General features: G+C 42.4%; 1 protein-coding gene across 3 annotated transcripts; it reads left to right on the forward strand.

Moving 5' to 3' along the window:
* Positions 1 to 11,142: 11,142 nt before the first annotated feature.
* Positions 11,143 to 24,945, forward strand: nme6 (NME/NM23 nucleoside diphosphate kinase 6). Of its 3 annotated transcripts, none has more exons than XM_029693946.1 (7): positions 11,143 to 11,213; positions 11,708 to 11,799; positions 16,758 to 16,860; positions 19,420 to 19,459; positions 21,522 to 21,682; positions 23,252 to 23,473; positions 24,837 to 24,945. In XM_029693946.1, the coding sequence occupies exons 2-6, from the start codon at positions 11,710 to 11,712 to the stop codon at positions 23,401 to 23,403; spliced, it is 546 nt and encodes a 181-aa protein (XP_029549806.1). In that variant the 5' UTR covers positions 11,143 to 11,213; positions 11,708 to 11,709; the 3' UTR covers positions 23,404 to 23,473; positions 24,837 to 24,945. The 3 variants fall into 3 exon arrangements, with proteins under 3 accessions (XP_029549806.1, XP_029549883.1, XP_029549725.1); XM_029694023.1 differs by having other exon boundaries at positions 11,191 to 11,270; positions 23,252 to 23,436; XM_029693865.1 differs by having other exon boundaries at positions 11,192 to 11,270.
* Positions 24,946 to 26,298: the final 1,353 nt, after the last annotated feature.

Here is a 26,298-nt window from a genome sequence, read left to right on the forward strand (position 1 = left end):
GAGCTGATCTAGGAACAGATATCAATATGAGCTGATCTAGGAACAGATATCAATATGAGCTGATCTAGGAACAGATATCAATATGAGCTGATCTAGGAACAGATATCAATATGAGCTGATCTGAGAAACAGACATCAATACGAGCTGATCTGAGAACAGACATCAATATGAGCTGATCTAGGAACAGACATCAACAGACATCAATATGAGCTGATCTGAGAACAGACATCAACAGACATCAATATGAGCTGATCTGAGAACAGACATCAACAGACATCAATATGAGCTGATCTGAGAACAGACATCAACAGACATCAATATGAGCTGATCTAGGAACAGACATCAACAGACATCAATATGAGCTGATCTAGGAACAGATATCAACAGACATCAATATGAGCTGATCTAGGAACAGACATCAACAGACATCAATATGAGCTGATCTAGGAACAGACATCAATACGAGCTGATCTGAGAACAGACATCAACAGACATCAATATCAGCTGATCTAGGAACAGACATCAATATGAGCTGATCTAGGAACAGACATCAACAGACATCAATATGAGCTGATCTAGGAACAGACATCAACAGACATCAATATGAGCTGATCTAGGAACAGACATCAACAGACATCAATATGAGCTGATCTAGGAACAGACGTCAATACGAGCTGATCTGAGAACAGACATCAACAGACATCAATATCAGCTGATCTAGGAACAGACATCAATATGAGCTGATCTAGGAACAGACATCAACAGACATCAATATGAGCTGATCTAGGAACAGACATCAACAGACATCAATATGAGCTGATCTAGGAACAGACATCAATACGAGCTGATCTGAGAACAGACATCAACAGACATCAATATCAGCTGATCTAGGAACAGACATCAATATGAGCTGATCTAGGAACAGACATCAACAGACATCAATATGAGCTGATCTAGGAACAGACATCAATATGAGCTGATCTAGGAACAGACATCAATATGAGCTGATCTAGGAACAGACATCAATATGAGCTGATCTAGGAACAGACATCAATACGAGCTGATCTAGGAACAGACATCAATACGAGCTGATCTAGGAACAGACATCAATATGAGCTGATCTAGGAACAGATCAATACGAGCTGATCTAGGAAGACTAGTATCTCTTCATGTCCATCAGTTGATTCTCCTCCATACCTTTCCAGAACTAATGTAACTTGTTTACCCTTCAGATACATCCTGATCGGAAAAAAACATGTATCTTAATTGAGAACACAATATAGTGGTATACATATTTAGAAACTACCTATGAGCTAATTATTACCGATGTATAAGCTACTTATAAACCATGTCAAAATATGGCCTTTTTTGTAGGTGAAATATAGTACTTTGCCTCCATGCTCTGCGAATCCCAGATGGTATGATACTAACAGGAGGTACACCTCTGACCCTAGCCTCACTCTTCACCCGACAAACAACACATGATACAATGGGACGTGTGTTCCTGCTGTAATGGACTGCTGCAACCCAAATATCCCCTATTCCCTACGTAGTACATTACTTCTGACCAGAGCCCTATAGAACCTGGTCAGAAATAGTGCACTATATAGTGCATAGGGTCCCATATGGGACTCAGCCATAGTCAGGCCAGGGCAGCCCCCCCCCCCCCCCCCCCCAAGTGATTCTTTAAACCTGTCAGATACTGCCTGACGACTCAAACTGTTTTCTTCCAATATGCTCTATTCGCGACATACTGCCCTCGTGGAAGTCATTTGTGGTGATGTCAAAACGAGGGGTGTTGTACAAAACAAAGTCATCAACGATAACCACTCAGAGTATCAAAGCCAATGACAAAATGTTCAAACCGCATCTTTATCCACCTGTGTTTTTGGGCCAGCCCATCGGTTTCTGGGACCAATCAGAACAGTTAGAATGTGTTTGCGTTCTAGAAATCATCGGGGAGGTACTCAGATCCTCATTGGGGAGAAGAAACTAACGTAGCGTTTGGCTGGCGTGGCGTTTGGCTGGAGCGAGGAGTTTTGGGTAACCAGGTAATGTCAGATATTTATAGAGGATGAGTCTATTTGACAGGCTTTATGTTCTGACAGAAGTCTATAGAGCAGCATATTATGTTGATTAGCAATGCCTGTTTATTATCATTACATATGTGTGATAATGTCCACTTGTTTGATTGGTTGATCTGATGTTTTCATCTGTATTCAGCACAAAAGTCACTACAAGGGCTGATTCTGAAATCCTGGCAGATCTGTAGCAGAGGAAAGTGATCAGCCTGAAAACCTGGCAGATCTGTAGCAGAGGAAAGTGATCAGCCTGAAAACCTGGCAGATCTGTAGCAGAGAAAGTGATCAGCCTGATAATCTGTAATATTACAGAGAAGTGATCAACCTCGTGCATGTGACACACATCTCCTTCACATGACCCCCTGCTCTGCTTGCAGAATGCCGGCCGGTTGGACGGACACCCAAGCTCCTCTGAGGGTCAGTTAGCCAGACAGCTGCCCTAACCGTCCGTCCGTTCCACCAAAAGGAGCGACAACTGCAGGCATGGCCAAGTAACAGCAGCAACGCCCAGGCCCCAGATAGTCAACCAGGGGGGTTGGGGGATGGTGACGGCATGTGTGAGTGAGTGGGTGTGGACCTAGGAGGATCCGTGTCTCTCTGCCTGCCTATAGACCAGCTGAGGATGTTTGATACCTGAGTCGGAGATAAGATGATACAGGATCAGAGAGAGAACAAAGATGATACAGGATCAGAGAGAGAACAAAGATGATACAGGATCAGAGAGAGAACAAGATGAAACAGGATCAGAGAGAGAGATAACAAGATGATACAGGATCAGAGAGAGAACAAGATGAAACAGGATCAGAGAGAGAACAAAGATGATACAGGATCAGAGAGAGAACAAGATGATACAGGATCAGAGAGAGAGATAACAAGATGATACAGGATCAGAGAGAGAACAAAGATGATACAGGATCAGAGAGAGAACAAAGATGATACAGGATCAGAGAGAGAACAAAGATGATACAGGATCAGAGAGAGAACCAGATGAAACAGGATTAGAGAGAGAGAACAAGCTGATACAGGATCAGAGAGAGAACAAAGATGATACAGGATCAGAGAGAGAACAAAGATGATACAGGATCAGAGAGAGAGAACAAGATGATACAGGGTCAGAGAGAGAACAAAGATGATACAGGATCAGAGAGAGAGAACAATATGATACAGGGTCAGAGAGAGATAAGATGATACAGGGTCAGAGAGAGAACAAAGCTGATACAGGATCAGTGAGAGAGAGAACAAGATGAAACAGGATCAGAGAGAGAACAAGATGAAACAGGATCAGAGAGAAATAAGATGATACAGGATCAGAGAGAGAGAGAACAAAGATGATACAGGATCAGAGAGAGAGAGAACAAGCTGATACAGGATCAGAGAGAGAACAAAGATGATACAGGATCAGAGAGAGAACAAGCTGATACAGGATCAGAGAGAGAACAAAGATGATACAGGATCAGAGAGAGAACAAGATGATACAGGATCAGAGAGAGAACAAGATGAAACTGGATCAGAGAGAGAGAACAAGCTGATACAGGAACAGAGAGAGAGAACAAGATGAAACAGGATCAGAGAGAGAACAAAGATGAAACAGGATCAGAGAGAGAACAAGATGATACAGGATTAGAGAGAGAACAAAGATGAAACAGGATTAGAGAGATAACAAGATGATACAGGATCAGAGAGAGATAAGATGATACAGGATCAGAGAGAGAGAACAAAGATGATACAGGATCAGAGCGAGAACAAGATGAAACAGGATCAGAGAGAGAGAACAAGATGATACAGGATCAGAGAGAGAGAGAACAAAGATGATACAGGATCAGAGCAAGAACAAGATGAAACAGGATCAGAGAGAGAACAAGATGATACAGGATCAGAGAGCGAGAACAAAGATGATACCGGATCAGAGAGAGAGAAGAAAGATGATACAGGATCAGAGAGAGAGAACAAGATGATACCGGATCAGAGAGAGAACAAAGATGATACCGGATCAGAGAGAGAGAAGAAAGATGATACAGGATCAGAGCGAGAACAAAGATGATACCGGATCAGAGAGAGAGAAGAAAGATGATACCGGATCAGAGAGAGAGAACAAGATGAAACAGGATCAGAGAGAGAACAAAGATGAAACAGGATTAGAGAGATAACAAGATGATACAGGGTCAGAGAGAGATAAGATGATACAGGATCAGAGAGAGAGAGAACAAAGATGATACAGGATCAGAGCGAGAACAAGATGAAACAGGATCAGAGAGAGAACAAGATGATACAGGATCAGAGAGAGAGAACAAGATGATACAGGATCAGAGAGAGAGAGAACAAAGATGTTACAGGATCAGAGCGAGAACAAGATGAAACAGGATCAGAGAGAGAACAAGATGATACAGGATCAGAGAGCGAGAGAACAAGATGATACCGGATCAGAGAGAGAACAAAGATGATACCGGATCAGAGAGAGAGAAGAAAGATGATACAGGATCAGAGAGAGAGAGAAGAAAGATGATACCGGATCAGAGAGAGAGAAGAAAGATGATACCGGATCAGAGAGAGAGAAGAAAGATGATACAGGATCAGAGAGAGAGAAGAAAGATGATACAGGATCAGAGAGAGAACAAAGATGATACAGGATCAGATGCCAACCAGACATGGGTTGAAGGCCGCTACAAACTACGCAAACGCAGCGATGGAGTGTCATTTTCACACTGTACACGTCGCTCCGTTGCTCTGAGAGTGTGCTGAGACCTTTAGAGCTGTGTCTGTGGGTTTGAAACAGGCTTGTGGTCCGTCTCTCCACATTCTGGTTGAAAGGGCTACAATGGCTATCTGTCTCTCTGAGGCATTCAGCCAGTGACCGAGTTAGTCAGCCAGTCAGTCAGCCAGTGAGTCAGCCAGTGAGTCAGTCAGGGAGTCAGCCAGCCAGTCAGCCAGACAGCCAGCCAGTCAGTCAGCCAGTCAGCCAGTCAGCCAGCCAGCCAGTCAGTCAGTGAGTAAGTCAGGGAGTCAGCTAGCCAGCCAGTCAGCCAGTCAGTCAGGGAGTCAGTCAGCCAGCCAGTCAACCAGTCAGTCAGTGAGTCAGTGAGTCAGTCAGTCAGCCAGCCAGCCAGTCAGTCAGGGAGTCAGCCAGTCAGGGAGTCAGTGAGTCATTCAGCCAGTCAGCCAGCCAGCCAGTCAGTCAGGGAGTCAGCCAGCCAGTCAGCCAGCCAGTCAGCCAGTCAGTCAGCCAGCCAGTCAGTCAGTCAGTCAGGGAGTCAGCGAGTCATTCAGCCAGTCAGCCAGCCAGTCAGTCAGTGAGTAAGTCAGGGAGTCAGCCAGCCAGTCAGCCAGCCAGCCAGTCAGCCAGTGAGTCAGTCAGGGAGTCAGCTAGCCAGCCAGTCAGCCAGTCAGTCAGGGAGTCAGTCAGCCAGCCAGTCAACCAGTCAGTCAGTGAGTCAGTGAGTCAGTCAGTCAGCCAGCCAGTCAGTCAGTGAGTCAGCCAGTCAGGGACTCAGTGAGTCATTCAGCCAGTCAGCCAGCCAGTCAGTCAGTCAGGGAGTCAGCCAGCCAGTCAGCCAGCCAGTCAGCCAGTCAGCCAGCCAGCCAGCCATCCAGTCAGTCAGTGAGTCAGCCAGTCAGACAGTCAGTCAGTGAGTCAGCCTGTCAGCAAGTCAGTCAGCCAGGGAGTCAGCCAGCCAGCCAGTCAGTGAGTCAGTGAGTCAGCCAGTCAGTCAGTCAGTCAGTCAGTCAGTCAGTCAGTCAGTCAGTCAGTCATCCAGTCAGTGAGTCAGCCAGTCAGTCAGTCAGTCAGTCAGTCATCCAGTCAGTCAGTCAGCCAGTCAGTCAGTCAGCCAGCCAGCCAGTCAGTCAGTCAGTCAGTGAGTCAGCCAGTCAGTCAGTCAGTCATCCAGTCAGTGAGTCAGCCAGTCAGTCAGTCAGTCAGTCAGTCATCCAGTCAGTCAGTCAGTCAGCCAGTCAGCCAGTCAGTCAGGGAGTCAGCCAGTCATTCAGTCAGTCAGTCAGCCAGTCAGTCAGTTAGTTTCTCAGCATTGTGTTCATCTCTATTATATATTATGACCAATTATCAGTGATTTACTGTAAAGCCCTTAGTATTAATGGATGAGTATGCATTTAGCTTTATAGAGTGGTGTGATGCGCTGTAGCATTTATAGAGTGATAAGTGATGCTTTTAATCATCATTTTTATCTCGGCAGGCTTTTTGCTTTAGAGAAACTGTGGTTTAATGGACCCTGGTCAGTCAATCGACTGCTCTTCTCTCTGCCGCCCTCCAGCTGACTCGACAGTTAACCCGTCAACTTCTAGTGAATCTTTGTTTTAATTTCAACAATGTACTATCTGTGATGTGGCTAGATGCCTTGCTTATTAAATCCACTGGAGATGATATGCTTAATGTATTTCTGCCGCAGCCCTCCGCAGCACTCATCACTGCGTTCTCAACCAGGAAGTTGGTTGGTCCTCTGTGATGTCACGTAAGTTGATATGTTGCTATGTTTTCATTTATAAATCCCTTTTACAAAAAATCCCACTGTACCAAATGTAACCGATGTGAAATGGCTAGTTAGTTAGCGGTGGTGCGCGCTAATAGCGTTTCAATCGGTGACGTCACTCTCTCTGAGACTTGAAGTAGGGTTTCCCCTTGCGTTGCAAGGGCCGTGGCTTTTGTGGCGCGATGGGTAACGATGCTTCGGTGGGTGTCAGTTGTTGATGTGTGCAAGGGTCCCTGGTTCGAGCCCGGGTTGGGGCGAAGAGAGGGACGGAACCTACACTGTTACACAAACATCATTAGTAAACTAGAGACATACGAGTTACCACAACCGGTCTCAGGGATGGCTGCCCTTTGGTCTCTACTGAGTTACGTAAATCAGCTTTTAGTTTTCTTGCACCTTATTTGTGGAACAATCTTTAAAAAATGTTTTCTTACATTTGATGTTCTGGTGCCTCTAGGGGCAATTCAGAATGCTGATTGAGTGGTATGATGAGCTGTAGTATTTAGCTTTATAGACTAAGTGTGATGAGCTGGAACATAAGCATTTAGCTCACCCCCCCTCTCCACCATCCTCTCCCCTCCCACCACCCTCTTCTCTCTCTCCCCTCTTCTCCCACCCCCTCTTCTCCCTTCGCCCTCTTCTCCCTCCCCACTCTCTCTCTCCCTCCCCATCTTCTCCCTCCCCACTCTCTTTCTCCCTCCCCATCTTCTCCCTCCCCACTCTCTCTCTCCCGCCCCATCTTCTCCCTCCCCACTCTCTCTCTCATTCCCCATCTTCTCCCTCCCCACTCTCTCTCTCCCTTCGCCCTCTTCTCCCTCCCCCTCTCTTTCTCCCTCCCCATCTTCTCCCTCCCCACTCTCTCTCTCCCGCCCCATCTTCTCCCTCCCCACTCTCTCTCTCCCTCCCCATCTTCTCCCTCCCCACTCTCTCTCTCCCTCCCCATCTTCTCCCTCCCCACTCTCTCTCTCCCTTCGCCCTCTTCTCCCTCCCCCTCTCTTTCTCCCTCCCCATCTTCTCCCTCCCCACTCTCTCTCTCCCGCCCCATCTTCTCCCTCCCCACTCTCTCTCTCCCTCCCCATCTTCTCCCTCCCCACTCTCTCTCTCCCTCCCCATCTTCTCCCTCCCCACTCTCTATCTCCCGCCCCATCTTCTCCCTCCCCACTCTCTCTCTCCCTCCCCATCTTCTCCCTCCCCACTCTCTCTCTCCCGCCCCATCTTCTCCCTCCCCACTCTCTCTCTCCCGCCCCATCTTCTCCCTCCCCACTCTCTCTCTCCCGCCTTCTCCCTTCTCCTCTTCAGAGGAGGTAACAGCTGTGGTGTCACATGGCTGTGGCAGGTGGGACAAAATCTGTGTGCCACCAAACTCCCCTCCCCACCTCTATTTCCATTTTATTTGTCTCTCAATTCAAATCAATTTAAGGGGCTTTATTGGCATGGGAAACATATGTTTACATTGCCAAAGTAAGGGAAATAGACAATAAACAAAATTGACGTAAACAATTAAGCATGAACAGTAACCATCCAAAGGAATAGAGACATTTCAAATGTCATATTATGGCTGTATACAGTGTTGTAACGATGTGTTGAAGAATAAAAGGGAAAATAAATAAACATAAATATGGGTTGTATTTACAATGGTGTTGGTTCTTCACTGGTTGCCCTTTTCTTGTGCCACTAGGTCACAAATCTTCCTTCTGTGATGGAACACTGTAGAGTTTTTTTGTGGGTCTGTGTAATCTGAGGGAAATATGTCTCTCTAATATGGTCATACATTTGGCAGGAGGTTAGGAAGGGCAGCTGTTTCCACCTCATTTTGTGGGCAGTGTTGCACATAGCCTGTCTTCTCTTGAGAGCCAGGTCTGCCTACGGCAGCAAGGCTATGCTCACTGAGTCTGTACATAGTCAAAGTTTTCCTACAGTTTGGGTCAGTCACAGTGGTCAGGTATTCTGCCACTGTGTACTCTTTGTTCAGGGCCAAATAGCATTCTAGTTATCTCTCTCTGCCTCTCTTTCTTCCTTCCACACCTCTCTCTCTCTTTCTCTCTCACCCCCCCCCCTCTGTATTTTCCCCTGAATGTCATCCTTCTTTTCCAGGGTGTGACATCTCTCCCTGTGGGAATGTGTTACCAGGTGTTCAAAGCTGTCATGGCCAGTTTCTCACATTGACAGGATTCCAAAGACAAAGATCTGTCATCGACACTGAGTGTACAAAACATTAGGAACACCTGCTCTTTCCATGACATAAACTGACCAGGAGGATCCAGGTGAAAGATATGATCCCTTATTGATGTCACTTGTTAAATCCACTTCAATCAGTGTAGATGAACGGGAGGAGACAGGTTAAAGAAGGATTGTTAAGCCTTGAGACAATTGAGACACGGATTGTGTACAGTATGTGTGCTATTCAGAGGGTGACAAAAGATATAAGTGCCTTTGAAAGGAGTATGGTAGTAGGTGCCAGGTACCAGGTGTGTCTAGAACTGCAGCCCAACTAAATATTAGGAAAGCGTTCTTAATGTTTTGTACACTCAGTGTCTGTCACTCAATTTTAGGAAAGTGTTCTTAATGTTTTGTACACTCAGTGTCTGTCACTCAATTTTAGGAAAGTGTTCTTAATGTTTTGTACACTCAGTGTCTGTCACTCAATTTTAGGAAAGTGTTCTTAATGTTTTGTACACTCAGTGTCTGTCACTCAATTTTAGGAAAGTGTTCTTAATGTTTTGTACACTCAGTGTCTGTCACTCAATTTTAGGAAAGTGTTCTTAATGTTTTGTACACTCAGTGTCTGTCACTCAATTTTAGGAAAGTGTTCTTAATGTTTTGTACACTCAGTGTCTGTCACTCAATTTTAGGAACGTGTTCTTAATGTTTTGTACACTCAGTCTCACCACTCCATCCTCACTGTTACCATTCCACTGTAACTCCCAATGTTTGACAGTCCTTTATTATACCAACAGAAATTAGTCATTTTCTTGCAGAAATATTTTGGTGGATTACATAAAACATCTTGGAATCAAGATGAGACTGGTGTTGTTTAGATGGTGTCTGAGTGAGAGTCAAGTCAAGTTTATTTGTCATATGCACAGGGTACATACAGTACAATGAAATGCTTAAAGAGCATGTTTGATGGACTGTGGATAGCATGGCTGTAAAAGAAACAAGCTCTTGGACTTGTCATCATGGCTATGTTAATCTGTCAACACACAGTGCACAGAACAGTGATACATGAATAGATGTTGATTTATGTGTGTACAAAGCCAGCCACACAGATGTTATCAGGGATTGTGCCACAAAGGGAAAGGGGTTTCATCGTTCATATTTGAAGTGCACGGGCATTACAAAAATGAATTTGTCAAATTGAACACTAGTGCAATGCACAAGACATATGACCATTATTTTTATTGAGTAGTTTCATCTTACCGTCCCCCGTGGACCGGTTCATACATAAAACATTCTCCATTCAGGCTGCAATGGTGTGAATTTCCTCCTTAAAGGGATACTACCGGGATTTTGTTAACGAAGCCCTTTATCTGCTTCCCCAGAGTCAGATTAACTCATGGATACCATTTTATGTCTCTGCATTCAGTATGAAAGAAGTCCAAGGTAGTTTCGCAAGCCAATGCTAACTAGCTTTAGTGCAATGACTGGAAGTCTATGGTATCTACTAGCATGCTAGCAGTTACCATAGACTTCCTGTCACTGTGTGCAGTTTTGGTTAGTTACCAGTATGACAGTTACCATAGACTTCCTGTCACTGTGCTAATGCTAGTTAGCAACTTCCTTCAAAACTGCACACAGAGATATAAACATGGTATCCACGAGTTCATCTGACTCTGGGGAAGGAGTTGTATAAAGGGCTTCACTGCCAAAATCTTAAAGTATCCCTTTAACTTGATTTAATGGCGAGAAGGCGGAAAAAAAACCAGGGAAAATATGACTACTTTATTTATGAAACCATTTTCCACCACCATGCTAGAGTGGATCCTTGGAATGCTGCATATTGAGTTCAGCTAATCTGCTTGCAGCAGTCTGTTGTTTACCCCTGGCTGAACATAGGTGTGTAACCGATGTGAAATGGCTAGTTAGTTAGCGGTGGTGCGCGTTAATAGCGTTTCAATCAGTGACGTCACTCGCTCTGAGACCTGAAGTGGTTGTTCCCCTTGCGACGCAAGGGCCGCTGCTTTTGTGGCGCGATGGGTAACGATGCTTCGTGGGGTGTCAGTTGTTGATGTGTGCAGAGGGTCCCTGGTTCGAGCCCAGGTTGGGGCAAAGAGAGGGACGGAACCTACACAGTTACAGGTGCAACATCAGGAAATAGCATTAGCCACTCTAGCAGTGGTAGAAAATGTTGTTTCTTATAGAAAGTACACATATTTCCCTTTTTTTCTCTCAATAAAATCGAGTTAAGGAAGAATTGAAGGTTTTTCAGTCGGGATGGAGAATGTTTTATGTGCGAACCGGTCCACGGGGGATAGGAGTGTTTAGCCGGCTGCATGCAGTCCCTTTAAAATGAAGGTAAGATGAAACGACTCAATATCGCCATCTGCCGGCCGTTGGACTACTGTATAATGTGTCAAATACGCGGAACATTAAACATGTGGAACCTAAAATTGGGGTTGAGAAATTTGGGGACTCTTTAAGAGCGGATCAGGTAGGAGAAAGGGCAGAATATTCTAATGAATGTTAATAAGCTATTAAGATTCAAAAGGTAGATTTTAACTGTCTCAAAACGTATGTTATTGTCGATATGTAATTAATACTTTGATGTAACGAATAACAACGGTAGCTAACGCAAGTTACATTTACCAAAAATGGTGGCGCCCTTAAATATCACTGCAAACATTACATTATCTAGCTACTAATAAACACGCGTTGTACCTTCAGGTCTTTTACTTTTACTTTCTTTTACTAAATTTAGACTGTCAAAGTAACTGAATTAGCCTGCTATTTCAAATTCACCTGTTAGTTTTCTCATACGAGCTAGCTATCTAAAGTTAATTACAGTAGCGTTACATTATTCTGTAATGTTATCCAGTTAAATTGAGTCTGAATGATAGCTGGTACTGTTGTGCAAACGGGGGACGTGTGTTCTTTGCTTTACCACGACAATTTAGTTGTTTACCTTTGTTCTTTGCCGTTTTCCAGGCATGTTAACCACACATCGCTGTGCGAAAGCTCTCCAGCTCACCCTCGCCGTGATCAAGCCTGATGCAGTGGCGCATCCTGTCATCTTGGAGGTCTGAGTGCCTTGCGTTTCTTTATTAATGGGATCCGTGATTGTAAATACTGGCTACATTATACTGTAGGCTATACACACACACACACACACACATTAGGCTATTCAGATAATCATCATGTTGAAATCATGTGTTTTTGTGGACCAAATTACAATTATCCACATCACATATCAGAACCATTTCAGATTAGCTACTGTTTGAAAACACCTATTGCACAGACAAAAGGTTGAATTAAGGGGCTTAGTTACCAGTATCTTGTGGTTAGTTACCAGTATGTTGTGGTTAGTTACCAGTATGATAGTATCTTGTGGTTAGTTACCAGTATGTTGTGGTTAGTTACCAGTATGACAGTATCTTGTGGTTAGTTACCAGTATGACAGTATCTTGTGGTTAGTTACCAGTATGACAGTATCTTGTGGTTAGTTACCAGTATATTGTGGTTAGTTACCAGTATGACAGTATCTTGTGGTTAGTTACCAGTATGACAGTATCTTGTGGTTAGTTACCAGTATGACAGTATCTTGTGGTTAGTTACCAGTATGATAGTATGTTGTGGTTAGTTACCAGTATGATAGTATCTTGTGGTTAGTTACCAGTATGATAGTATCTTGTGGTTAGTTACCAGTATGTTGTGGTTAGTTACCAGTATGACAGTATCTTGTGGTTAGTTACCAGTATGACAGTATCTTGTGGTTAGTTACCAGTATGACAGTATCTTGTGGTTAGTTACCAGTATGATAGTATCTTGTGGTTAGTTACCAGTATGATAGTATCTTGTGGTTAGTTACCAGTATGATAGTATCTTGTGGTTAGTTACCAGTATGTTGTGGTTAGTTACCAGTATGACAGTATCTTGTGGTTAGTTACCAGTATGATAGTATCTTGTGGTTAGTTACCAGTATGTTGTGGTTAGTTACCAGTATGATAGTATCTTGTGGTTAGTTACCAGTATGTTGTGGTTAGTTACCAGTATGACAGTATCTTGTGTTTAGTTACCAGTATGACAGTATCTTGTGGTTAGTTACCAGTATCTTGTGGTTAGTTACCAGTATGACAGTTTCTTGTGGTTAGTTACCAGTATGTTGCGGTTAGTTACCAGTATGATAGTATCTTGTGGTTAGTTACCAGTATGTTGTGGTTAGTTACCAGTAAGATAGTATCTTGTGGTTAGTTACCAGTATGATAGTATCTTGTGGTTAGTTACCAGTATGATAGTATCTTGTGGTTAGTTACCAGTATGACAGTATATTGTGGTTAGTTACCAGTATGATAGTATCTTGTGGTTAGTTACCAGTATGATAGTATCTTGTGTTTAGTTACCAGTATGACAGTATCTTGTGGTTAGTTACCAGTATGACAGTATCTTGTGGTTAGTTACCAGTATGACAGTATCTTGTGGTTAGTTGCCAGTATGATAGTATCTTGTGGTTAGTTACCAGTATGTTGTGGTTAGTTACCAGTATGATAGTATCTTGTGGTTAGTTACCAGTATGTTGTGGTTAGTTACCAGTATGATATTATCTTGTGGTTAGTTACCAGTATGTTGTGGTTAGTTACCAGTATGATAGTATCTTGTGGTTAGTTACCAGTATGACAGTATCTTGTGGTTAGTTACCAGTATGTTGTGGTTAGTTACCAGTATGATAGTATCTTGTGGTTAGTTACCAGTATGTTGTGGTTAGTTACCAGTATGATAGTATCTTGTGGTTAGTTACCAGTATGATAGTATCTTGTGGTTAGTTGACAGTATCTTGTGGTTAGTTACCAGTATGACAGTATTGTGATTAGTTACCAGTATGACAGTATCTTGTGGTTAGTTACCAGTATGACAGTATCTTGTGGTTAGTTACCAGTATGATAGTATATTGTGGTTAGTTACCAGTATGACAGTATCTTGTGGTTAGTTACCAGTATGATAGTATATTGTGGTTAGTTACCAGTATGGAAGTATCTTGTGGTTAGTTACCAGTATGATAGTATCTTGTGGTTAGTTACCAGTATGATAGTATCTTGTGGTTAGTTACCAGTATGTTGTGGTTAGTTACCAGTATGATAGTATCTTGTGGTTAGTTACCAGTTGATAGTATCTTGTGGTTAGTTACCAGTATGTTGTGGTTAGTTACCAGTATGATAGTATCTTGTGGTTAGTTACCAGTATGACAGTATCTTGTGGTTAGTTACCAGTATGACAGTATCTTGTGGTTAGTTACCAGTATGTTGTGGTTAGTTACCAGTATGATAGTATCTTGTGGTTAGTTACCAGTATAACAGTATATTGTGGTTAGTTACCAGTATGACAGTATCTTGTGGTTAGTTACCAGTATGTTGTGGTTAGTTACCAGTATGATAGTATCTTGTGGTTAGTTACCAGTATGATAGTATCTTGTGGTTAGTTACCAGTATGAGAGTATCTTGTGGTTAGTTACCAGTATGACAGTATTGTGTGGATAGTTACCATTATGACAGTATCTTGTGTTTAGTTACCAGTATGATAGTATCTTGTGGTTAGTTACCAGTATGATAGTATCTTGTGGTTAGTTACCAGTATGATAGTATCTTGTGATTAGTTACCAGTATGACAGTATCGTGTGGATAGTTACCATTATGACAGTATCTTGTGGTTAGTTACCAGTATGTTGTGGTTAGTTACCAGTATGATAGTATATTGTGGTTAGTTACCAGTATGTTTTGGTTAGTTACCAGTATGATATTATCTTGTGGTTAGTTACCAGTATGTTCTGGTTAGTTACAAGTATGATGGTATCTTGTGGTTAGTTACCAGTTGATAGTATCTTGTGGTTAGTTACCAGTATGTTGTGGTTAGTTACCAGTATGATATTATCTTGTGCTTAGTTACCAGTATGTTCTGGTTAGTTACAAGTATGATAGTATCTTGTGGTTAGTTACCAGTTGATAGTATCTTGTGGTTAGTTACCAGTATGATAGTATCTTGTGGTTAGTTACCAGTATGTTGTGGTTAGTTACCAGTATGATATTATCTTGTGCTTAGTTACCAGTATGTTCTGGTTAGTTACAAGTATGATAGTATCTTGTGGTTAGTTACCAGTATGATAGTATCTTGTGGTTAGTTACCAGTATGATAGTATCTTGTGGTTAGTTACCAGTATGATAGTATCTTGTGGTTAGTTACCAGTATGATAGTATCTTGTGGTTAGTTGACAGTATCTTGTGGTTAGTTACCAGTATGACAGTATCTTGTGGTTAGTTACCAGTATGTTGTGGTTAGTTACCAGTATGATAGTATCTTGTGGTTAGTTACCAGTATGACAGTATCTTGTGGTTAGTTACCAGTATGTTGTGGTTAGTTACCAGTATGACAGTATCTTGTGGTTAGTTACCAGTATGACAGTATCTTGTGTTTAGTTACCAGTAGGCTGTGGTTAGTTACCAGTATGTTGTGGTTAGTTACCAGTATGATAGTATCTTGTGGTTAGTTACCAGTATGTTGTGGTTAGTTACCAGTATGACAGTATCTTGTGGTTAGTTGCCAGTATGATAGTATCTTGTGGTTAGTTACCAGTATGTTGTGGTTAGTTACCAGTATGACAGTATATTGTGGTTAGTTACCAGTATGTTGTGGTTAGTTACCAGTATGATAGTATCTTGTGGTTAGTTACCAGTTGATAGTATCTTGTGGTTAGTTACCAGTATGACAGTATCTTGTGGTTAGTTACCAGTATGTTGTGGTTAGTTACCAGTATGATAGTATCTTGTGGTTAGTTACCAGTATGTTGTGGTTAGTTACCAGTATAATAGTATTTTGTGGTTAGTTACCAGTATGACAGTATCTTGTGGTTAGTTACCAGTATGACAGTATCTTGTGGTTAGTTACCAGTATGACAGTATCTTGTGGTTAGTTACCAGTATGACAGTATCTTGTGGTTAGTTACCAGTATATTGTGGTTAGTTACCAGTATGACAGTATCTTGTGGTTAGTTACCAGTATGACAGTATCTTGTGGTTAGTTACCAGTATGTTGTGGTTAGTTACCAGTATGACAGTATCTTGTGTTTAGTTACCAGTATGACAGTATCTTGTGGTTAGTTACCAGTATGACAGTATATTGTGGTTAGTTACCAGTATGACAGTATCTTGTGGTTAGTTACCAGTATGATAGTATTTTGTGGTTAGTTACCAGTATGATAGTATCTTGTGGTTAGTTACCAGTATGACAGTATCTTGTGGTTAGTTACCAGTATGACAGTATCTTTGCCTATTGTAAACACTTGATCATTTTAGGAGTTGATCACGTCAGCTTTTCAAAACATTGATTGTGAGAAGTTGATTTCTGAAGTAATTTGCAATGGTCCATAAATAAACACCAATTCCAGCTGCGTCTTCAATAAAATGTTATCATCCACACAATTGGGGAGTGGACAGAGCTTATTGGCATATTCTAATTGTGAATATAGGATCATAAATGAACTGAATGAGAGGCAACAAGAAGTTATTTAGACTTCTCTGTTCTTTTCTGATTTAATTACCTTTCTCACTGGCTCAAAGAAAGGAGAGGAAAAAAATGCAATGATCGTCAAAGATTCAATTTAATGCGCTGTTCTATTTGAATACTTCAGTTCCTTTTAAAACGGATTGTCTGTCTGTCTCCCTTTATCTGCACAGGAAGGGAGTTTGAGGGGGCGGGATTTCTAAGATGTAGTAGCATCCATCAATATTGGGTTGTTGACATCAATATTGGGTTGTTGACAGTTCCAAAATGTAAAATGGTATAAATAAGATTTATGACTGAACAAACTCATACAATGGTGATGATATCCACTGGAGTCCCACATTGTAGGTGAAAGTCTAGTATTTAGATGAGAGTAGTACTGTATACTCTATTTAGTATCTGGATGAGAAGTAACGCCTCTCTACCTTCCAGGCCCTTCACCAGAGAATCCTAGAGAACAGGAAGTAATATATAGTTCTCTACCTTCCAGGCCCTTCACCAGAGAATCCTAGAGAACAACTTCATCATTGTCAGGTCCAAAGACCTGGTGTGGAGGAGACAGGACTCTGAGAAGTTCTACTCTGAACATGCAGGTAAGGTTCTAGATGGTTCTACCATGGAATTAAAACGTATCTTAATGGGTTCTATTCGGAACATGCAGGTACATTTTATCAGCTAGGTATGGTTCTACCATAGAAAACATATTAGCTTTATATGTATTGTAATGAAACAGGCAGGGAGAATGATCTTGCCCGTGGTGATATTCCTGACCCCAGTGTAATGAAACAGGCAGGGAGTGCGGCTCGAATCCCTCAACTTTCTGGCCCGTAGCTCTACGCGACATTGACTGTGCCATAAAAAAAGCAGGCTCGTGTGGCACAGTCAATATCCGGAGTAATGAACACAGGGTCGCTACAGTATTCTCTATGGGTTTTTTTTTCTGAGCACGCAGCTAAGACCAGACGTTGAAGGCTTAAACTTAACAGAGGGAATGCTATGGACTCCGTCTGGTAATAAAAATCTATTTTCCAGTTGTAGCAGCTACGATCGCAACAAACTTAACATGTCAGACCCATGTTTATTATGTGGAGTCTGCTAGAAGTGAATTATCCATTTTCCTGCTTGAACAACTTTTAACTGTGACTAGCTTTTTAAGGTACAACTTCAACTACAGCTTTAAAAGCACTATATATATAATATATATATATATATATAATATATATATCACTACATGACCAAAAGTATGCGGACACCTTCTCGTCGAACATCTCATTCCAAAATCATGGGCATTAATATAGAGTTGGTCCCCACTTTGCTGCTATAACAGCCTCCACTCTTCTGGGAAGGCTTTCCACTAGATGTTGCTGCAGGGACTTGCTTCCATTCAGCCACAAGAGCCCTAGTGAGGTCGGGCACTGATGCTGGGTGATTAGGCCTGGCTCGCAGTCGGCGTTCCAATTCATCCCAAAGGTGTTCGATGGGGTTGAGGTCAGGACTCTGTGCAGGCCAGTCAAGTTCTTCAACCCCGATTTTGACAAACCATTTCTGTATGGACCTTGTTTTGTGAACGGGGGCATTGTCATGCTGAAACAGGAAAGGGACTTCCCCAAACTGTTGCCACAAAGTTGGAAGCACAGAATCGTCTAGAATGTTATTGTATGCTGTAGGGTTACGATTTCCCTTCACTGGAACTAAGGGGCCTGAACCAATGAAAAACAGCCCCAGACCATTATTCCTCTTCCACCAAACTTTACAGTTGGCACTATGCATTCGAGCAGGTAGTGGAGCAGCGGTCTAAGGCACTGCATCTCAGTGCTAGAGGCGTCACTACAGACCCTGGTTCGATCCCGGGCTGTATCACAACCAGCCGTGATCGGGAGTCCCATAGGGTGGCGCACAATTGGCCCAGAATCGTCCGGGTTAGGGGAGGGTTTGACCGGTGTAGGCCGTCATTGTAAAATAAGAATTTGTTCTTAACTGACTTGCCTAGTAAAATAAAGGTTACTTTTTTTTTTTTTTTTTTTTTTTTAAATATGCCAGTCCGTTGGACTGCCAAATGAAGAAGCGTGATTCATCAATCCAGCCAACACTTGGCATTGCAGATGGTGAACTTAGGCTTGTGTGCTTGGCCATGGAAACCCATTTCATTAAGCTCCCGACGAACAGTTCTTGTGCTGACGTTGCTTCCAGAGGCAGTTTGGAACTCGGTAGTGAGTGTTGCAACCGTGGACAGATGATTTTTACGAGCTACTCGCTTCAACACTCGGCGGTCCCGTTCTGTGAGCTTGTTTGGCCTACCACTTCGTGGCTAAACCGTTGTTGCTCCTAGACGTTTCCACTTCACAATAACAGCACTTACAGTTGACCGGGACAGCTCTAGCAGGGCAGAAATTTGACGAACAGACTTGTTGGAAAGGTGGCATCCTATGACGGTGCCACGTTGAAAGTCACTGAGCTCTTCAGTACAGGCCATTCTACTGACAATGTTTGTCTATGGAGATTGCATGGCGGTGTGCTTGATTTTATACAACTGTCAGCAGTGGGTGTGGCAAAGAGACCAGTCAAAACCCGGAATGATTCATCCAGCTCTCTTTGGTCTGAATACTTATGTAAATAAGGTATTTTTGTTTTGTTATTTTAAATACATTTAGCTATTTAACTAGGCAAGTCAGTTAAGAACAAATTCTCATTTTCAATAACGGCCTAGGAACAGTGGGAGGTAGCCTAGGTAGCAGGTAGCCTAGTGGTTAGAGCGTTGGACTAGTAACCGGAAGGTTGCAAGATCGAATCCCCGAGCTGACAAGGTAAAAATCTGTCGTTCTGCCCCTGAACAAGGCAGTTTAACTGTGGTGATACGATATCACCACATAGAACCTCCTTGTTTCAACACATAGAACCTCCTCGTTTCAACACATAGAACCTCCTCATATCACCACATAGAACCTCCTCGTTTCACCACATAGAACCTCCTCATATCACCACATAGAACCTCCTCGTTTCACCACATAGAACCTCCTCGTATCACCACATAGAAGCTCCTCGTATCACCACATAGAACCTCCTCGTTTCAACACATAGAACCTCCTCGTATCACCACAGAGAACCACCATATATCTTTGATGCGTCTTTGTGTGTTTTGTCTCATCTCTCAGGACGGTTCTTCTACCAAAGACTGGTTGAGTTCATGTCCAGGTAAGCTTCAAGTCATTTCTTCCCACACTTAACTTTATTTTGTGTCCCAAATGGAACCCTATTTGGACTAAAGTAGTGTACTATGTAGGGAATAGGCTGCCGTTCGGGACGCTAGCCTCTGACTCATATTCATTGTATAACTTACCTTTATCAAATCAAATTGTATTGGTCACATACACATATTTACCTTTATCTCCCACTATAATGTGATGTATGTGCTGTTGAATGTGAAGACAAAAGCATCTTGACAACTAAACACAGTATGTAACTTCGACTCGATGGCGTATCTTCGCCCACTTCTGATATTTTGTCCAATTATTGGACAAAAGAGTTGATCTGATTGGTCAACAGATCAATTAGTGGAAAGAGAATCAGAATTGGATTACCTGTGTAAACACGGCCTTTGTCACATTCATACTGATGAGATGCAATCTCATGGAAACTCAAGTACTGGGGCCAGATTCACAAAACCTTAAGGATACCTTCTTGGGTCGGCAGGTAGGCTAGTGGTTAGAGCGTTGGGCCAGTAACGGAAAGGTTGCTAGATCGAATCCCTGAGCTGACAAGGTAAAAATCTGTCGTTCTGCCCACTGTTCCTAGGCCGTCATTGTAAATAAGAATTTCTTCTTAACTGACTTGCCTAGTTAAATAAAGGTTAAATAAAATTAAGAAGAAATATCTTAACTGCCATTTTTTCCCCTTAACTTAAGAAGAAAGTTAAGCAAAGTTGCTATTCCTCAATAAAGTTAGTTGAAATGTTCTTTAGGTTTTTCTTAAGTTTCTTCCTAAGAAAAAAGTTAAGAAGAAATGGGATTCTTGAAAATAATGCTTTAGGATTTCTTCTTGGAAGTTTAGGACAGCTAAACCCTTATCTTGTGCAGACTGGGCCCAGGAGGTGCGCATTTAAAAAAAATACCTAACTGTATTGATTAGAAAAGTTAGTAAAATAACAATAGTCAAAAAACAGAATAATCATTTTTGAACTATCTTATGAACTTTTTTTTTTTTTTAAGCAGCTTCCTACATTTTTTCGTAATTAATGTTTTGTGAATCCGGCCCCCTGCTGCTTACATGCATGTGAATAGAAATGTATCGGTTGAGACATCCTGCCTGAGAGCCCCATACAAACCACTTCTACCTATCCAGCCATACGAACCACTTCTACCCATCCAGCCATACGAACCACTTCTACCCATCCAGCCATATGAACCACTTCTACCCATCCAGCCATACGAACCACTTCTACCCATCCAGCCATATGAACCACTTCTACCCATCCAGCCATACGAACCACTTCTACCCATCCAGCCATATGAACCACTTCTACCCATCCAGCCATACGAACCACTTCTACCCATCCAGCCATACGAACCACTTCTACCCATCCAGCCATACGAACCACTTCTACCCATCCAGCCATACGAACCACTTCTACCCATCCAGCCATACGAACCACTTCTACCTGTCCAGCCATACGAACCACTTCTACCCGTCCAGCCATACGAACCACTTCTACCCATCCAGCCATACGAACCACTTCTACCCATCCAGCCATATGAACCACTTCTACCCATCCAGCCATATGAACCACTTCTACCCATCCAGCCATATGAACCACTTCTACCCATCCAGCCATACGAACCACTTCTACCCATCCAGCCATACGAACCACTTCTACCCATCCAGCCATACGAACCACTTCTACCCGTCCAGCCATACGAACCACGTCTTTTCCTTTTGTGGGGTGGGTTGTCTTTTACCACCCGTTGTGCTACTGTGTATCTGGGAGGGGGGGGGGGTCTTTGAGTAGGATGTCTCTGAGTGGATCTGGTCTTTTTACCTTGTTTTCATCATATGAACATTTTAAGCAAACACTGCATTTTGACCTGTAGTCCCAATTATATTGTACAAAGCAAATATAATTTGAGGCCATCACTGGCTGGATATTTTAAAGATGCTACTCTTGTGCTGGTGTTTCCTACCTCACACAGATTGGGTGGAACTCTTTGTCAAAAGGCTCCCTAGTTTTAAACTTTTCCCCCATTTCTCTGTTGTGATTCAGTGGTCCGATGCGGGCGTACGTCCTGGCTAGAGAGGACGCCATAACCCACTGGAGAGAACTAATGGGTCCTACCAAGGTGTTCAGGGCCCGCTATACCTCTCCCTTAACCATCAGAGCCCAGTACGGACTCACTGACACCAGGAATACCACACACGGCTCTGGTAAGTCCCCCAGGACTCTCGGCTCTGGTAAGACCCCCAGGGCTCTGGTAAGACCCCCAGGGCTCTGGTAAGTCCCCCAGGACTCTCGGCTCTGGTAAGGCCCCCAGGGCTCACGGCTCTGGTAAGTCCCCCAGGACTCTCGGCTCTGGTAAGGCCCCCAGGGCTCACGGCTCTGGTAAGGCCCCCAGGGCTCTGGTAAGTCCCCCAGGACTCACGGCTCTGGTAAGTCCCCCAGGACTCACGGCTCTGGTAAGGCCCCCAGGGCTCTGGTAAGTCCCCCAGGACTCACGGCTCTGGTAAGGCCCCCAGGGCTCTGGTAAGGCCCCCAAGACTCACGGCTCTGGTAAGGCCCCCAGGGCTCATGGCTCTGGTAAGGCCCCCCAGGGCTCTGGTAAGGCCCCCACGGCTCTCGGCTCTGGTAAGGCCCCCTAGGCTCTGGTAAGGTCCCCAGGATTCTTGTGGGTCTGAAATGGCTGCTTTTATAATAATGCAGTACTTTTGATCAGGGCTCAGGGTTGGGTGTTTTGTTATATTTATTGACTATCTATTTATTGATCTAGTTGAGTCCCATTGAGATTGAATAGAAATCACAAGCCTCGCTGATCCACTTTTCAAGTAGCAGATCAGTGGCATGAGGGGTTTTCCCTCTGTCCTGGTATTATCTACACACACATATGGCTTCATGCTCTCTACACTGAGCACTGTTTTTCTAATAGAAGATTGGAAAGGATGTAGCTGTTGTTACTGAGTGTGTGTGTGTCCTGCCACGCTGAACAAAGAGAAACATTGATGATGTTCAGGGGAACAGCAGTGAACTGATCTGTAGATGAATAGTCTCTGGCCGCACACATAGATCTTTCTTACGTACATTTTCACCACTTTTTGGGGGAGTAACAATATAGTCCTATTCAAAATCATATTTTCTTAAACCTAACCCTTAAGACTAAAATACATGTTTTTTTTAACAAATCCAGGACATGAAAAAAAAAGTCCAGATTTCAAAAATAAAATCTGGTTTTCTTACCTTGTCAGGACATTCTGGTCCTGATAATGTAGGAAGACACACACACGCACAAACACACACACACACACACACACACACACACACACACAATGTTTATGTATGAAGGACCACACACGCAACACCCACAACAGTTATTTATAGCTGTCAATCAAATGATTTAGGTATTAATTGTGTATGATAGCTATCAATATAGATTTTGTATTAGACAACCAGAATCCTTTGAGTAATCTACTGATTTGCAGTCTACAATACTTTTGGGGGGGTAAACATCGCAGCCCATATACAACTTTATCTTCATATTTTGGCTGGTGCTGGTGGTTGGGACTCCTGACCATAAACTGTATGCCATAACTTTCATAACATCAATGTCATTTAAAGATTTCAGTGATTCTTCTAATATTAATTTCCATAAACCCTTTAACTCTTGATATTGTGTAATAATTTTGTGAAACCTAACATGCCAAAGTAGTTTCCCAAAGCTTGGGCTAATAAAAGTCTTCTTTATATATATATATATAGGAATTTAAAATTCTTCCCGTTTCCAGATTCGGTGGAGTCAGCACAGAGGGAGATCAGTTTCTTCTTCCCAGACTTCAGTCAGGAGACGTGGATGGAGAGAGAGGAGCTGGGGTTCAGGAATGGACGGATGGAGTACAACCAGAAGAAACAGATACACACGTTACCAGTTCACAGCTAACTGCTGATCTCAGTACACATTTTAAACAATTAAGTGACTGGACCAGGGCCTGTATTCATAAAATATCTCAGTAAGTGTGAACAGTATATACAGTACCAGTCAAAAGTTTGGACACACCTGCTCACTCAAGGGTTTTTGTTTTGACTATTTTCTACATTGTAGAATAATAGTGAAGACATAAACTATGAAATAACACATATGGAATCATGTAGTATCTAAAAAAGTGTTAAACAAATCAGAATATATTTTATATTTGAGATTCTTCAAAGTAACTACCCTTTTCCTTGATGATAGCTTTGCACACGCTTGGCATTCTCTGAACCAGCTTCACTTGGAATGCTTTCCCATCAGTCTTGAAGGAGTTCCCACATATGCTGAGCACTTGTTGGCTGCTTTTCCTTCACTCAATTCAACCATGAAGGCCTGATTCACGCAGTCTCCTCTGAACAGTTGATGTTGAGATGTGTCTCTTACTTGAACTCTGTGAAGCATTTATTTGGGCGGCAATTTCTGAGGCTGGTAACTAATGAACTTATCCTTTTCAGCAGAGGTAACTCTGGGTCTTCCTTTCCTGTGGCGTCCTCATGAGAACCAGTTTCATCATAGCGCTTGATGGTTTTTGGGACTGCACTTGAAGAAACTTTAAAAGTTCTTGAAATTTTCCGGATTGACTGACCTTCATGTCTTAAAGTAATGGTGGACTGTCTTTTCGCTTTGCTTATTTGAGCTGTTCTTGCCATAATATGGACTTGGTCTTTTACCAAATAGGGCTATCTTCTGTTTACCACCCCTACCTTGTCACAACACAACTGATTGGCTCAAACTCATTGAGAAGGAAAGAAATTCCACAAATTAACTTTTAACAAGGCACACATGTTAATTGAAATGCATTCCAGGTGACTACCTCATGAAGCTGGTTGAGAGAATGCCAAGAGTGTGTAAAGCTGTCATCAAGGCAAATGGTGGCTACTTGGAAGAATCTCAAATATAAAATATATTTTGGTTACTACATGATTCCATATGTGTTATTTCATAGTTTTGTCGTCTTCACATTTATTCTACAATGTAGGACAATAGTACATATAAAGATGTACTTCAACATTATGCACCATGGACAATATTCCAATCACAATTGTCTGCAGTTGATACAATGTAAATAATGCAACTTCTATGACATGACTTTAAAAAGGAAATGAAACCACAAAGCACCTGTCATCTGTTTTATTGTCAGTACAAATGTACACTGTCCATATCGATAGACATGAACTGAAGAGTTAAGCCAAAACGACCTGACCAAGGTGACCTACGAGCTCTGTTACTTTGGAATGTACAAATAGACCGTATACTTACTGAGGCAGTTTGCCATTGAATAGAAATACGCAATTGAAAACTGCTATGTTGTATGCTGTAACCCTTGTTTTCCCCTCTTTCAGATTCACTGTGTATTGTTCAAACCAGGGAAATCCTAAGCCATTGCCAACTGCTTCCATTGTAAATTTTTCAATTTGAATTGGAGAAAAAAAACTTACATTTTTTTGCCAACATATTTCTCCTTTTTACCAACGTCTAAAAACGTTGTGAGAATTGTACAGAGGATCTTCTGACACTACTGTAGCTATCCAATAGATGAAGATGATCATACTCCACAGCTACAGTGAGGGGAAAAAGGTATTTGATCCCCTGCTGATTTTTTCATACTCCACAGCTACAATGACCCAAAACACACGGCCAAGGCAACAAAGGAGTGGCTCAAGAAGAAGCACATTAAGGTCCTGGAGTGGCCTAGCCAGTCTCCAGACCTTAATCCCATAAAAACATCTGTGGAGGGAGCTGAAAGTTCGAGTTGCCAAATGTCAGCCTCGAAACCTTAATGACTTGGAGAAGATCTGCAAAGAGGAGTGGGACAAAATCCCTCCTGAGATGTGTGCAAACCTCGTGGCCAACTACAAGAAACGTCTGACCTCTGTGATTGCCAACAAGGGTTTTGCCACCAAGTACTAAGTCATGTTTTGCAGAGGGGTCAAATACTTATTTCCCTCATTAAAATGCAAATCAATTTATAACATTTTTGACATGCGTTTTTCTGGATTTTGTTGTTATTCTGTCTCTCACTGTTCAAATAAACCTACCATTAAAATTATAGACTGATCATTTCTTTGTCAGTGGGCAAACGTAAAAAATCAGCAGGGGATCAAATACTTTTTTCCCTCACTGTAAATCTGTTTCGAATCAAGTTCTCTTCATGTAGAACTGATACGAGATGTCCTCAAATCATTCAGTCGCTAGTTCGTACAGTCAGTTGTTCATAAAGTCACTCTCGTTCGTAAAGTTTTGTTCCCCCCAAAAAAGTGCCTCTTCATTAGAAGACATACATTGTAGTATACATTTTTTTTTTTTTATCCGTCAAGACAAAACAAACACTACCCAACGAGTTGCCTATTGAAATATTAAACATATACATTTCAAAACGACCTACTTCAAGACTGGTTTCTTTCAGGAACATCCGTTTTGTGTTATGTCTTCAATATGGCCGACAAGCTAGCCGGTACAGTACAGCTCAGTTCCTAACAGCTCTAAGTTCCTCTTGTGCTTTAAAAAAGAGAGAGAACAGTCTTATCTAGCTTATCAGAGCTGGTATCAGGCAAGATGGCCGACCTTATTTCCTCTCTAGTAATCTAACTCTATGGTCGTGTCTTTGTCTTTCTCGTCCTCCAAATAGTCCAAATAGCGTTCGGCGTCAAATGAAAGTTTATTGGTCTCGTACACAGATTTGCAGATGTTACCGCAGGTGCAGAGAAATGCTTGTGTTTCTAGTCCAGTAATACCTAGCAATACAAAACAAACAATACACACATAAAATGTATTATATAGGATTAACCATGACTGGAATACAGT

Source organism: Salmo trutta, chromosome 1 (genome assembly GCF_901001165.1).
Source record: "Salmo trutta chromosome 1, fSalTru1.1, whole genome shotgun sequence".
In the NCBI taxonomy this organism is placed as follows: domain Eukaryota; kingdom Metazoa; phylum Chordata; class Actinopteri; order Salmoniformes; family Salmonidae; genus Salmo; species Salmo trutta.